General features: G+C 44.4%; 1 protein-coding gene across 4 annotated transcripts; it reads right to left on the bottom strand.

Annotated features, from left to right (window-relative positions):
* Nucleotides 1-1,178: 1,178 nt before the first annotated feature.
* LOC131725043 (E3 ubiquitin-protein ligase TRIM56-like) lies at nucleotides 1,179-13,515 on the bottom strand. Of its 4 annotated transcripts, none has more exons than XM_059018428.1 (5): nucleotides 13,095-13,515; nucleotides 9,856-10,454; nucleotides 4,398-5,033; nucleotides 2,630-2,801; nucleotides 1,179-1,741 (listed from the first exon to the last, which is right to left on the bottom strand). In XM_059018428.1, exons 1-4 carry the CDS (start codon nucleotides 13,108-13,110, stop codon nucleotides 2,631-2,633), a joined length of 1,422 nt encoding a protein of 473 aa, XP_058874411.1. In that variant the 5' UTR covers nucleotides 13,111-13,515; the 3' UTR covers nucleotides 1,179-1,741; nucleotide 2,630. The 4 variants fall into 4 exon arrangements, with proteins under 4 accessions (XP_058874411.1, XP_058874412.1, XP_058874413.1 ...); XM_059018429.1 differs by having other exon boundaries at nucleotides 1,179-1,708; XM_059018430.1 differs by lacking the exon at nucleotides 13,095-13,515 and adding an exon at nucleotides 12,909-13,088.
* Between the last annotated feature and the right edge of the window lie 1,491 nt (nucleotides 13,516-15,006).

Here is a 15,006-nt window from a genome sequence, read left to right as displayed (position 1 = left end):
TCTTTGGGGCTGGAAACCTCACTCTTTGGGGCTGGAAGTCTCTTTGGGATAGTCAGCCCTTGGCATCTCTGACACACAATGACAAACACACAGACATTCAGACACTTCAAGTGTTTTTTAAACAATGACAGGGGTTTTGTTTACAGTATTGTATATGGACTATACTTGTACTGTAATTTCTGCAGTTTCCCTACAATAATATTAAGAAAACTATTTTTATAGTAATGATGACAGAAACATATGGTGTACATAAACTAAACATTTATAAAATAGATTTACTATAGTACATGTTTACTCTAAAACCTATAATTGTAAAAAATGATACACATGCACAGAAACACACATGCACACTGCTGCTGTGAACTGCAGCTCTATACAGACAGACACACATAGAGAGACGTACAGACACACTGCCACATTGAACTGCAGCTCTGTACAGACAGACACACAGAGAGACATGCACAGACACACTGCTGCTGTGAACTGCAGCTCTATACAGACAGACACACACAGAGAGACATGCACAGACACACTGCTACACTGAACTGCAGCTCTGTACAGACAGACACACATAGAGAGACATGCACAGACACACTGCTACTCTGAACTGCAGCTCTATACAGACAGACACACATAGAGAGACATGCACAGACACACTGCTGCTGTGAACTGCAGCTCTATACAGACAGACACACACAGAGAGACATGCACAGACACACTGCTACACTGAACTGCAGCTCTATACAGACAGACACACAGAGAGACATGCACAGACACACTGCTGCTGTGAACTGCAGCTGTATACAACCAGACACACAGAGAGACATGCACAGACACACTGCTACACTGAACTGCAGCTCTATACAAACAGACACACAGAGAGACATGCACAGACACACTGCTGCTGTGAACTGCAGCTCTATACAGACAGACACGCACAGAGAGACATGCACAGACACACTGCTGCTGTGAACTGCAGCTCTATACAGACACACACACACGCAGAGACATGCACAGACACACTGCTGCTGTGAACTGATATATTCTTGGCTGTTCAGGATTTTAAGATAAGCATACACATGAAAGGATGTCTCACACATGTGATAATATTCTATAAGGTGTGCATCACATGCAGGTCATGAATTTAACTTCCAAAAAATAAACGCAATGTTCCACAATTGCACACAAAAGCACTTTATTTAGAATAAAGGAAAGAGCTGATGTGACCACACTGGTCTGTATCGAAGCATCACAGGGTAAAACCTGGGCTCCCTTATACCCCAAAATGCACACAATTGCTCAATTGTTATAATCATTTACACAGGTTAATTAATCACAGCGATATTTCAATCAATTGTAAAGGAAAACAATGTCCAGGTCTTCGTATACAAATTATACAGACACCTCATTTTTACAAATGAATGTGTACCGGTGAAGCTAACCAAAAACATGAGGGGTGAAAAAGAGAGAGAAGCAAATTATAAAAAAAATCGAAATCTTACTTTTTGGAATGTAAAGATAAGCAACATATCAATGGTGGAAATTCTTCCTCTTTATTGAAAAAAATAAAGCAAAATAAAATATGAATCCATTTTCTGGTTTTCTGATATCCGTCCATCCATCGGACCCCTCTCAGCGTAAAGGCTTGAGAACCCTCTCTGCAAACCAGCGGACTGAGAATTCCTCTTTAGCATCATCGCTGTTGGTGCTGAGGCAGCGTGTTCACATCCCTCTGTAACAGCTTATACATAATATATATTTTAATCATGAGAGAGAGAGAGAGAGAGAGAGAGAGAGAGAGAGAGAGAGAGAGAGAGAGAGAGAGAGAGAGAGAGAGAGAGAGAGAGAGAGAGAGAGAGAGAGAGAGAGAGAGAGAGAGAGAGAGAGAGAGAGAGAGAGAGAGAGAGAGAGAGAGAGAGAGAGGGTGATTAGAAAGTAAGTAACCACATCAACACACCATATCTCACAAACGGTAGGACACAGCGGTGAAATTGCATGCGGTTGTTAAGGGCACCATGGACATGGAGATGCAAATGCAACAGTTACTAATTGTTGTCACTAGGTGGCGCCACCATGACCTACTTCTGATAATCACATAATAACTGTTCAATATGTGCTTCTCCATCAAACAGAATGAATTGAAAGTCAAACTATTTTTGTGTTGAGAACAGCGTCACACCTCACTCATTTTCACCCAGGGTGATCCAAACAGCGTCCCACCTCACTCAATTTCACCCAGGGTGTTCCAAACAGCGTCACACCTCACTCAATTTCACCCAGGGTGTTCCAAACAGCGTCACACCTCACTCAATTTCACCCAGGGTGATCCAAACAGCGTCACACCTCACTCAATTTCACCCAGGGTGTTCCAAACAGCGTCCCACCTCACTCAATTTCACCCAGGGTGTTCCAAACAGCGTCACACCTCACTCAATTTCACCCAGGGTGTTCCAAACAGCGTCACACCTCACTCAATTTCACCCAGGGTGTTCCAAACAGCATCACACCTCACTCAATTTCACCCAGGGTGTTCCAAACAGCGTCACACCTCACTCAATTTCACCCAGGGTGTTCCAAACAGCGTCACACCTCACTCAATTTCACCAGGGTGTTCCAAACAGTGTCACACCTCACTCAATTTCACCCAGGGTGTTCTTGAGCTCTTTCAGGCTTTCTTCACTTTGGTCCGCCGCTTGTCTTAACATGTGGGCGGCCTCATTCCCTTGTTTTGCGGCCTGTTCCAGGGCAGCACTAACCAGGACCGTGATGTCAAATCCCAGCCCAACTACCGAGAAGACCAACTGTACAGGAGACAAAAAAACAACAGCGCCTCTTACAACCAGCAGGAACTCACTCTGCTGAACTACAAGCTTTTTTTATTACTATAAATGTATATTTCAGTTGTCACTAGAGCTGCACTTTTCAGATGTCAGTTTGATCCGATTTCAGTTTTTGCTGTTTTGACCAATGCAGTTTTTCTTTGACAGAAGAAGAATCATGAATTTGTGCTGCACACTGGATCCTCCTTACAGTCTCTACTCTGCTTCACTGGGGTGAAAAAGACTATCTTAATGATCAATATGATTATACAGTACTGCAGTTTAACATGATGTCATATAAACACATTGGGGGAGTTCACAAGGGCATTCACTCCAAGGTGTCAATAGCACCATGTTTCTAAAAAAAGAAAAATACCCCTTAATGTCACCAAACTAGAAACAAACAACTCAAGTATATATGAGCCCTTAAATTGAATTATTATTATTATTATTATTATTTGTTTATTTAGCAGACGGCTTTATCTAAGGCGACTTACAGAGACTAGGGTGTGTGAACTATGCATCAGCTGCAGAGTCACTTACAATTACATCTCACCCGAAAGACGGAGCACAAGGAGGTTAAGTGACTTGCTCAGAGTCAGACAATAAGTCAGTGGCTGAGGTGGGATTTGGACCGGGGACCTCCTGGTTACAAGCCCTTTTCTTTAACCACTGGACCACACAGCCTCCAATGACTCTGTCATACATTTATAAAACATTATTTATGGATGCTGTTTAAATATAATAAATATATTTATCAACAAATTGGTGTAAATATTATAAATATTTGGGAACTGAATAAAAATGCATTAAAAATGAGTTTTTAATGTATTTTTTTACTGAAATGTATAATGTGTTGTTGACCTTAGACATTGATTAAGCATTAACTCTCTCTCTCCCTCTCCCTATATATAATCATACAGTACATAAATTATATATTTAATTGCATTGAAACATGTATTTAACTTTTTAAATGTAATATTAATCAAAATATTTATTATACAAAGCATTAGAACATAAGAAAGGTTACAGGCGAGAGGAGGCCATTCAGCCCGTCTTGCTCGTTTTTTATATCGGTATGTATTTGTCATACATGGATATTGCCAGAGCAGACATGTGAAGGGTTGGGATTTTTTGTTGATTATTGTAAATATTGGATTACTGTTTTTGTGATAATTGTTCCAGTTATTGTTTTACGTGTTTATGGTTCATTTGGGAGTGTTTCTGTGATTTGTTATTAATTGGTGAAAATCACCCTGAGAGGTGTGTGCGTCCGCAAGAGTGTGGAGGTGCCTGTGTGTGTGCGTGCGCTTGTGTCAGTGAGTGGTGAGTCACTGCTGTCAAATAAACTCTGCCAAATAAACACCTCTGGTGTTATCTAAAGATCTGAGTTGCTTCCTGTATTGATCCAAGGTGATTTTAAGTGCCCTGCTCGTCTACAATATTGTTTGACAATATCAATGTTGGAAATTGAATATTTTTGGCATCACTGCAGTGGGATCTTAGTTGGGCAGGGTGATGACTGAAAAACAATCAGACACAACGAACAGATACATGAGTTGTTCACAAACACCGTACCCTGGGCCCGCAGGCCGCTGTCTCGCCAGGCCCGCTGATGGCCCTCATGTTCTTTGCCAGCTTGCCCATCAGGAAGGCCATCTTGTTCACGTTTCGCGCGGTCAGGAGGGTTGTACCAGCGAACAGCCCTGCGGAGACCAATCTTGTGAAGACGTGCTCCTTCCCGAGCAGCTCTGGGCTGTCGACACACCTTTGAGAGGCTGCGATCCTTTCGGCCATCTTGTCCAGCTCCTTCATCAGCCTGACCACCTTTTTGGCGGCCTCCTTGTCGGTCTCTGTGATCTTCCTGGCGGTCTTCATGCAGTCGCTGGTCTTGAAGCTCTCTACTCTCTGCGCCACGCCCCATATGGCCGTCATAGCTGTCGTGACTGCCACGCCCCCAGCCACCGCCCCCAGCAGAGGCGCGCCCAGGCCTGCAGTGCACACCGCCGAAACAAAGGCCCCCACAGCGGCCAGACCCCTCACTTTGCGGCTGTAGTTGGCTTCTCGTCTCATCCTTTCCAGCTGCTGGGCGATGTACCTCAGCTGGCTGGCAGAGGCCTCTCGCTTGGGGATCCAGGCCTTGAGCGTGTCGTACGCCTGCTTCGCCAGCTGAACGCCCTCCTTCCACCACACACACGAGTGCAGCTCCACTGCCTGCATCACCAGCAAAAGACACCGTGTCACAAACTTGTCTTGTTTTTAAAGATAGCGGAGCCAATTATTTTGTACGTGTTCTCCTCAACCAAATTTGGACCGAGATTTGGACTTTTTCAAATGAAGGTGAAAGAACGCTCACATTTGTCAGATTTAAAAGCTGCATTTAAATGCAGATTGTCTAAGACCAACTGTTTAAATCATGGCGTTATCACAATATAGTGTAGCGAAGCACAGTGAAAGCATGGCGAGGCGTATACACTCATAGCAAAAACACAGTAGAACACAGGAAAAGCGAGTCAATGTGTGGTAGAAATATAGGAGAAAGCACAGTGAAAGTACAACATTTCCATGCAAACTTACTCTGGTGAACTTGTGTAAGTGTAGAGAGGAGATAGAGAGATGGAGACGTCACTCTTATGAAAGTCCTATATCATTATTATGGTATTGTCATATAGCACAGTGCAGCACAGCATGGTGAGGCTTACTCAATTGAACATAAGAAAGCTGTGATAGCAAGGTAAATGTGTGTTAAAAAAAATTATATTAGTAAACCTGGTGAAAGTGTGAAATTATAATGCAGATTTACTATGGTGAACTTTTATAAGGGCTGGGACTGAGTCTCACACAGAGACTCGCAGGGCAGCAGTGTGGAGTAGTGGTTAGGGCTCTGCACTCTTGACCGGAGGGTCGTGGGTTCAATCCCAGGTGGGGGACGCTGCTGCTGTACCCTTGAGCAAGGTACTTTACCTAGATTGCTCCAGTAAAAACCCAACTGTATAAATGGGGAATTGTATGTAAAAATAATGTGATATCTTGTAATAATTGTAAGTCGCCCTGGATAAGGGCATCTGCTAAGAAATAAATAAAAATAAATATCTCCAAAAAAAAAAAGAGAAGCTTCCAAAAAGTGCTTTTATTTTGGTGAAGCGTCTTTTATGCATATGGCCTGAAGTAAAGAAACACACAGTGCTAGAGATAGACACAGTGTACAGAGATAGACACACACAGTGCTAGAGATAGACACAGTGTACAGAGATAGACACACACAGTGTACAGAGATAGAAACAGTGTACAGAGATAGACACACACAGTGCTAGAGATAGACACAGTGTACAGAAATAGACACACACAGTGCTAGAGATAGACACAGTGTACAGAGATAGACACACACAGTGCTAGAGATAGACACAGTGTACAGAGATAGACACACACAGTGCTAGAGATAGACACACACAGTGCTTAGAGATAGACACAGCGTACAGAGATAGACACACACAGTGCTAGAGATAGACACAGTGTACAGAGATCGACACACACAGTGCTAGAGATAGACACAGTGTACAGAGATAGACACACACAGTGCTAGAGATAGACACAGTGTACAGAGATAGACACACACAGTGCTAGAGATAGACACAGTGCTTAGAGATAGACACAGTGTACAGAGATAGACACACACAGTGCTAGAGATAGACACAGTGTACAGAGATAGACACACACAGTGCTAGAGATACACACACAGTGCTAGAGATAGACACAGTGTACAGAGATAGACACACACAGTGCTAGAGATAGACACAGTGTACAGAGATAGACACACACAGTGTACAGAGATAGACACAGTGTACAGAGATAGACACACACAGTGCTAGAGATAGACACAGTGTACAGAAATAGACACACACAGTGCTAGAGATAGACACAGTGTACAGAGATAGACACACACAGTGCTAGAGATAGACACAGTGTACAGAGATAGACACACACAGTGCTAGAGATAGACACACACAGTGCTTAGAGATAGACACAGTGTACAGAGATCGACACACACAGTGCTAGAGATAGACACAGTGTACAGAGATAGACACACACAGTGCTAGAGATAGACACAGTGTACAGAGATAGACACACACAGTGCTAGAGATAGACACAGTGCTTAGAGATAGACACAGTGTACAGAGATAGACACACACAGTGCTAGAGATAGACACAGTGTACAGAGATAGACACACACAGTGCTAGAGATACACACACAGTGCTAGAGATACACACACAGTGCTAGAGATAGACACAGTGTACAGAGATAGACACACACAGTGCTAGAGATAGACACAGTGTACAGAGATAGACACACACAGTGCTAGAGATAGACACAGTGTACAGAGATAGACACAGTGTACAGAGATAGACACACACAGTGCTAGAGATACACACACAGTGCTAGAGATAGACACAGTGTACAGAGATAGACACAGTGCTAGAGATAGACACAGTGTACAGAGATAGACACACACAGTGCTAGAGATAGACACAGTGTACAGAGATAGACACACACAGTGCTAGAGATAGACACAGTGTACAGATAGACACACACAGTGCTAGAGATAGACACAGTGTACAGAGATAGACACACACAGTGCTAGAGATAGACACAGTGTACAGAGATAGACACACACAGTGCTAGAGATAGACACAGTGTACAGAGATAGACACACACAGTGCTAGAGATAGACACAGTGTACAGAGATAGACACACACAGCACTTAGAGATAGACACAGTGTACAGAGATAGACACACACAGTGCTTAGAGATAGACACAGTGTACAGAGATAGACACACACAGTGCTAGAGATAGACACAGTGTACAGAGATAGACACAGTGTACAGAGATAGACACACACAGTGCTAGAGATAGACACAGTGTACAGAGATAGACACACACAGTGCTAGAGATAGACACAGTGTACAGAGATAGACACACACAGCGCTAGAGATAGACACAGTGTACAGAGATAGACACACACAGTGCTAGAGATAGACACAGTGTACAGAGATAGACACACACAGTGCTAGAGATAGACACAGTGTACAGAGATAGACACACACAGTGCTAGAGATAGACACAGTGTACAGAGATAGACACACACAGCGCTAGAGATAGACACAGTGTACAGAGATAGACACACACAGTGCTAGAGATAGACACAGTGTACAGAGATAGACACACACAGTGCTAGAGATAGACACAGTGTACAGAGATAGACACACACAGTGCTTAGAGATAGACACAGTGTACAGAGATAGACACACACAGTGCTACAGATAGACACAGTGTACAGAGATAGACACACACAGTGCTAGAGATAGACACAGTGTACAGAGATAGACACACACAGTGCTAGAGATAGACACAGTGTACAGAGATAGACACACACAGTGCTAGAGATAGACACAGTGTACAGAGATAGACACACACAGTGCTAGAGATAGACACAGTGTACAGAGATAGACACACACAGTGCTAGAGATAGACACAGTGCTTAGATATGGACAGTATAGGGAGATAGACATGGTGTGGTGGGACAGACACAATGTAAAAAGATAGATACAAAAAGGTTAAATTTCTCTTGGAGTTTTGCTCCTGTAATAGAGATGAAAATCAGTACCCTCCCCGTGCCCCTGTCACCTGTGTGCTGTCTCTCTCTCTTCCTCAGGGGTGACTGTACAGTGGCTCCTGTAATAGAGTACCCTCCCCGTGCCCCTCTCACCTGTGTGCTGTCTCTCTCTCTTCCTCAGGGGTGACTGTACAGTGGCTCTTGTAATAGAGTACCCTCCCCGTGCCCCTCTCACCTGTGTGCTGCCTCTCTCATCCTCAGGGGTGACTGTACAGTGGCTCCTGTAATAGAGTACCCTCCCCGTGCCCCTCTCACCTGTGTGCTGTCTCTCTCTTCCTCAGGGGTGACTGTACAGAGGCTCTTGTAATAGAGTACCCTCCCCGTGCCCCTCTCACCTGTGTGCTGCCTCTCTCATCCTCAGGGGTGACTGTACAGTGGCTCCTGTAATAGAGTACCCTCCCCGTGCCCCTCTCACCTGTGTGCTGGCTCTCTCATCCTCAGGGGTGACTGTACAGAGGCTCCTGTAATAGAGTGCCCTCCCCGTGCCCCTCTCACCTATGTGCTGTCTCTCTCTTCCTCAGGGGTGACTGTACAGAGGCTCCTGTAATAGAGTACCCTCCCCGTGCCCCTCTCACCTGTGTGCTGGCTCTCTCTTCCACAAGAGTGACTGTACAGTGGCTCCTGTAATAGAGTACCCTCCCCGTGCCCCTCTCACCTGTGTGCTGGCTCTCTCTTCCTCAGGGGTGACTGTACAGAGGCTCCTGTAATAGAGTACCCTCCCCATGCCCCTCTCACCTGTGTGCTGGCTCTCTCTTCCTCAGTGGCTCCTGTAATAGAGTACCCTCCCCGTGCCCCTCTCACCTGTGTGCTGGCTCTCTCATCCTCAGGAGTGACTGTACAGAGGCTCCTGTAATAGAGTACCCTCCCCGTGCCCCTCTCACCTGTGTGCTGGCTCTCTCTTCCTCAGGGGTGACTGTACAGTGCCTCCTGTAATAGAGTACCCTCACCGTGACCCTCTCACCTGTGTGCTGGCTCTCTCATCCTCAGGGGTGACTGTACAGTGGCTCCTGTAATAGAGTACCCTCCCTGTGCCCCTCTCACCTGTGTGCTGGCTCTCTCTCTTCCTCAGGGGTGACTGTACAGTGGCTCCTGTAATAGAGTACCCTCCCCGTGCCCCTCTCACCAGTGTGCTGGCTCTCTCTTCCTCAGGGGTGACTGTACAGTGGCTCCTGTAATAGAGTACCCTCCCTGTGCCCCTCTCACCTGTGTGCTGTTTCTCTCATCCTCAGGGGTGACTGTACAGTGGCTCCTGTAATAGAGTACCCTCCCTGTGCCCCTCTCACCTGTGTGCTGTTTCTCTCATCCTCAGGGGTGACTGTACAGTGGCTCCTGTAATAGAGTACCCTCCCCGTGCCCCTCTCACCTGTGTGCTGGCTCTCTCATCCTCAGGGGTGACTGTACAGTGTCTCCTGTGTTTGGTGGCTGCACACAGCAGACACACAAAGCTCCAGTCCGTCCTACAGAACACCTCCAGAGGTCTGTGGTGCTGCTGGCACAGAGTCTGAATCAGATCTCCAGTGGCCTCCACCAGCTGGTGCCTCTTGAAAGACAAGACCGTGAAGTGAGGTTTGAGGTGCTCTGGGCAGTAGGAGGCGCTGCAAGTCAGACAGGATCTCACCGCTCCCAGTTTTCTCCCAGTGCAGAAGTCACAGGGCACGTGTCCAGTCCCAGTGAGACTGTGAGCGGAGAGAGAGGGGCTGAGTCCCCTCTGCTTCAGTCTCTCCACAACATCAGCCAAGACAAAGTTCTTTCTCAAGACGGGTTTAGGAGAGAAGTTGTGTCGGCACTGGGGGCAGCTGATGGCGCCTCTCTGCTCAGGTTGTTTCCAGTGGTAATCAATGCACTCCATGCAGTAACTGTGTCCACAGGGGAGGGTGACCGGATCCTTAAAAATCTCCAGACACACGGAGCAGCTGAACTGCTCCTCAGACAGGGAAGTGATTGCTTCAGCCATTATGTGAACTGCCAGAGATGTAAACGAGCGAGCGAGAGAGAGAGAGAGAGAGAGAGAGAGAGAGAGAGAGAGAGAGAATCACTAGCACAGAGAGACTGCCACTATCACCAATGAGAGACACAGAAATGTTTAGTTCTGACGTTTTGTGTAATGCCAGAGCTGCAGACAGAAACTGCGAGAGGCAGAGGTTGATAACACAAGAAAACGAAACTCAGAGTGTGTGATTTCCTGGAATCACACGGGGCTGTGCTCTAGAGGGAGGGGCCTGGGCTTTGACAGGGCAGAGTGGAGGAGAGCAGATTTAGTATTAACTAGATCTAGAGTTAGTCTCACAGCAGAGAGCAGAGTTAATATGGACTGGATATAGAGTTAGCAGGGCTATAGCAGAGAGATGAGAAGAGGATATAGAGTTAGCAGGGCTAGAGGAGAGAGGTGAGAAGAGGATATAGAGTTAGCAGGGCTAGAGGAGAGAGATGAGAAGAGGATATAGAGTTAGCAGGGCTAGAGGAGAGAGGTGAGAAGAGGATATAGAGTTAGCAGGGCTAGAGGAGAGAGATGAGAAGAGGATATAGAGTTAGCAGGGCTAGAGGAGAGAGGTGAGAAGAGGATATAGAGTTAGCAGGGCTATAGGGGAGAGGTGAGAAGAGGATATAGAGTTAGCAGGGCTATAGGGGAGAGATGAGAAGAGGATATAGAGTTAGCAGGGCTAGAGGAGAGAGGTGAGAAGAGGATATAGAGTTAGCAGGGCTATAGGAGAGAGATGAGAAGAGGATATAGAGTTAGCAGGGCTAGAGGAGAGAGATGAGAAGAGGATATAGAGTTAGCAGGGCTAGAGGAGAGAGGTGAGAAGAGGATATAGAGTTAGCAGGGCTATAGGGGAGAGGTGAGAAGAGGATATAGAGTTAGCAGGGCTATAGGGGAGAGATGAGAAGAGGATATAGAGTTAGCAGGGCTAGAGGAGAGAGGTGAGAAGAGGATATAGAGTTAGCAGGGCTATAGGAGAGAGATGAGAAGAGGATATAGAGTTAGCAGGGCTATAGGGGAGAGATGAGAAGAGGATATAGAGTTAGCAGAGCTATAGGACAGGTATGTTGAAAGATTGCACACTTGAGAAAGAATTGGAGATTGAGGAGAAGAAAACTGTCTCTCTATAAGAGACAGAGAGTGAAAGGAGCAATGGAAATGACTTTGTGAGAGACAGAGAAGTTGTCACCATCCCAGAGAAATGGACTGTCAGGCCATGCAGGGCTCTCCTCTCACCCCTGATTCCTGTACTGTGCACGGACGCTCCATTCTCTCTAACCCTCTCTGTACTCTCTCATAGTCCCCTCTCCCACAGACACAATTCACCCAAGCATTTATCAGCCACGTGAAGGTTTGCCTTTTGTCTCAATGAAGTAATAAAGAGACCTAGTAAGCTTCACAATCTCAAAATTCACCCTTCAGTGTTTGTAAGTGTGTGTGTGTGCTTCAGTGTGCGCACGTCACAGTTTCTGTATGTGCGTGTGTGCGTGTGTGCGTGTGTGCTGATCTGCCAGTTTGCACGTTCTGGAACGACCACAAACTATTGGTCTGGGGGAGGGAGGAGAAATTTTTATTATAAATAAAAATATATAAAAGATTCTGTTAGATAGATAGATAGATAGATAGATAGATAGATAGATAGATAACTAACTTTTGAAAAAAAAATTAAACAAATTGCTTCTCAGTACAGAAAAACACACCATCATATCATTACATACAATTTCAGGATTGATAAATTAATTACATCAGTAAGAGTAGAAAAAAATAAAAAATAAAAACATCACGATATAATCATATATACAGTCAATTCACCTTCTTTAACAGCGCAGAGGAAGCTGTGTGGTCCAGTGGTTAAAGAAAATGGCTTATAACCAGGAGGTCCCTGGTTCAAATCTCACTGACTCATTGTGTGACCCTGAGCAAGTCACTTAACCTCCTTGTGCTCTGTCTTTTGGGTGAGATGTAATTGTAAGTGACTCTGCAGCTGATGCATAGTTCACACACCCTAGTCTCTGTAAGTCCCCTTGGATAAAGGTGTCTGCTAAATAAACTAATAATAATAATAACAGAGGACATCTTTCACACACCAGGTTTGATCAAATAATGCTAGATTATGCGTTGCATTATAAAGGTTAAAATCCAATTTAACACAACTTAAAGCATTCTAAAACCACAGGATCCTGATTTAATAAGCCATTCATCGTATCCTTCCTGCTCTTTAAAATGGATAACTTGGCTTGTCCACAAATAAAATGAATTAGCTGGACAGTATACTTTTTCTTTTTACAGTATTTAATACCAAAAATAAAAATTGCCCCTGTGAACTGCTTAACAACCAGAGTCTTTAAAAAGGGGGCTTTAATAAAACAATGAAAGACAGTTTCTCTGTGTGAGCAGAAGGGGCACATGTCTGTCATCCCTGAGATAATTATACTCACAAAGGAATTTACAGCAATGATAGTATGTAGGATCCTCCAATGTAGATCCCCTGACCTTTTTGGCAATGGTGGCTTATGAGGCTTGCTGGTCTAGTGGTAGAGAAAGGGGCTTGTAACCAGGAGGTCCTCAGTTCAAACCCCAGCTCAGCCACTGACTCACTGTGTGACCCTGAGGAAGTCACTTACCCTCCTTGTGCTCCATCCTGCGGATGAGATGTTAAATCAATGTCCTAGTGGAAGTGACAGTTCACAGCCTACCCTTCTTAAGCAAACGCCCCTTTACAAAATCATTCTTACACTTTCCCCAAAATAAGACAGCCACCCCTGCACTGAAATGTGCGCAGTTACTAAAATAAATATCACCTTTGCAGTGTTTTTCCCAGTCTGACTGATTTGCCTTATCTATATGGGTTTCTTGCAGAAAGGTAACATCTAGCTCATGGTTTCTTTTTAATCAGTTCAGTAACGGTAGCCCTTTTAGGGGAGGTTCTGCAGCCATTAATATTTAAGCTCCCAATGTTTAACTGGCTCACTGGAAAACTGAAAAAGGAAAAACACTGATACCGAAAAAACATACAAGTAGACAGAAAAAAATACTAAAGGGACTAAACATACCCCACAATTCTTTACAACGTCCCGTCCCTGCCTATTGAAAAGAATTGTGGGATATGTGGGATCGAGGTATAGAAGCAAAGGTAGATTTCAAGGTTTTAAAACGACATTTCCCACAATTCTTTAAAACGTCCCGTCCCTGCCTATTGGCTGAGCGCCGCAGAGCGAGCAGGGGCGGCGCATTCAAATTTCAAACTGGACAGAGAGACACGGAGCACTTAGCTTATATGTTTTTAAGTTACTAACAGTCTCTGTTGAACCAAATACTGTTTTTTTTGTTTTTTAATTTTTTTATAGGTATTTTTATTTTCATCGGCAGACGCGCTCTGGATGCAAGCACAGTGCTGACATGTCCTTTCCTAAAATTATATTTCAGTAGTTCGGGACAAACACCAATCACAAAATGTTTTAGTACAAATATTTATTGTAGAGAATGCGGAGTATGCGATTTAACAGAAAAGTATGCTGTATATACACATTCATTTGGCATCAACAATTGAATCTATTCAGTCTTGAACAAAGAAGACTACGCGGCGATCTGATTCAAACATTCAAAATCCTAAAAGGTATAGACAATGTCAACCCAGGGGACTTCTTTGACTTGAAAAAAGAAAAAAGTACCAGGGGTCATAAATGGAGATTAGATGAAGGGGCATTCAGAACAGAAAATAGGAGGCACTTTTTTACACAGAGAATTGTGAGGGTCTGGAACCAACTCCCCAGTAATGTTGTTGAAGCTGACACCCTGGGATCCTTCAAGAAGCTGCTTGATGAGATTCTGGGATCAATAAGCTACTAACAACCAAACGAGCAAGATGGGCTGAATGGCCTCCTCTCGTTTGTAAACTTTCTTATGTTCTTATGTTCAACCCTAACTTGGTTTGAGGGTTCGCTGCCTGGCCGGCTGGACGAGGCTGAGACCCCCATTTGATAAAACATAAAAACTGTTATTAAGAAAGGTGGAGATGGGGAGGTGGTGGGTTACGATGAAATCAAAACGCAACTGAGAGATCAGTGAAGCGGGTATTTATAGTGCTAACAATTTAATTAGCTAATGTGTAAATTGAATGATTCAATTTGGTGATTAATTATAAATTTCATTAAGCGAGGTTTCGGGTAAATATAGAAAGAAAAAAGGCTGTGTATATTTTAGCACTAGTACAAGAAGACCATGTACGGAATTAAAATGAATGGACTATAGAACAATTCTTTTTTTGTAACAATTGAATTGGTTTAAAAGCAAACACGATTATCCATAAACTAATGTTCACAGAAAATAAATATAAAAAGAGAATTTCGACCAAAGCTGCCTTGAAGCGCTGTCGCTGCTGATGGGTCGTTTCTACGCGCTTTGAAAAGGGAGTCTCGTCTTCCAGAATATTATCAGCAGATATTCTGTGTGCTTTTGAAGGCGTGGATTTCCAGAACAACTTTCTTGTTGAAGGCAGTCAAAAGAGGAGGAGCGGGTGCTTACAGCATATGCAAA

The sequence above is a fragment of the Acipenser ruthenus genome, chromosome 59 (assembly GCF_902713425.1).
Source record: "Acipenser ruthenus chromosome 59, fAciRut3.2 maternal haplotype, whole genome shotgun sequence".
Classification (NCBI taxonomy): Eukaryota; Metazoa; Chordata; class Actinopteri; order Acipenseriformes; family Acipenseridae; genus Acipenser; species Acipenser ruthenus.
This window is presented reverse-complemented; position numbering and strand designations above follow the sequence as displayed.

Excerpts from the sequence above, each read along its gene's own strand:
- LOC131725043 (XM_059018428.1), bottom strand. Across the intron at positions 5,034-9,855 it reads ATGAGAGAGCCAGCACACAG|GCAGTGGAGCTGCACTCGTG; the intron begins GTGAGAGGGGCA and ends CTGGTGATGCAG. Across the intron at positions 2,802-4,397 it reads CAGCGGCCTGCGGGCCCAGG|TTGGTCTTCTCGGTAGTTGG; the intron begins GTACGGTGTTTG and ends TCTCCTGTACAG.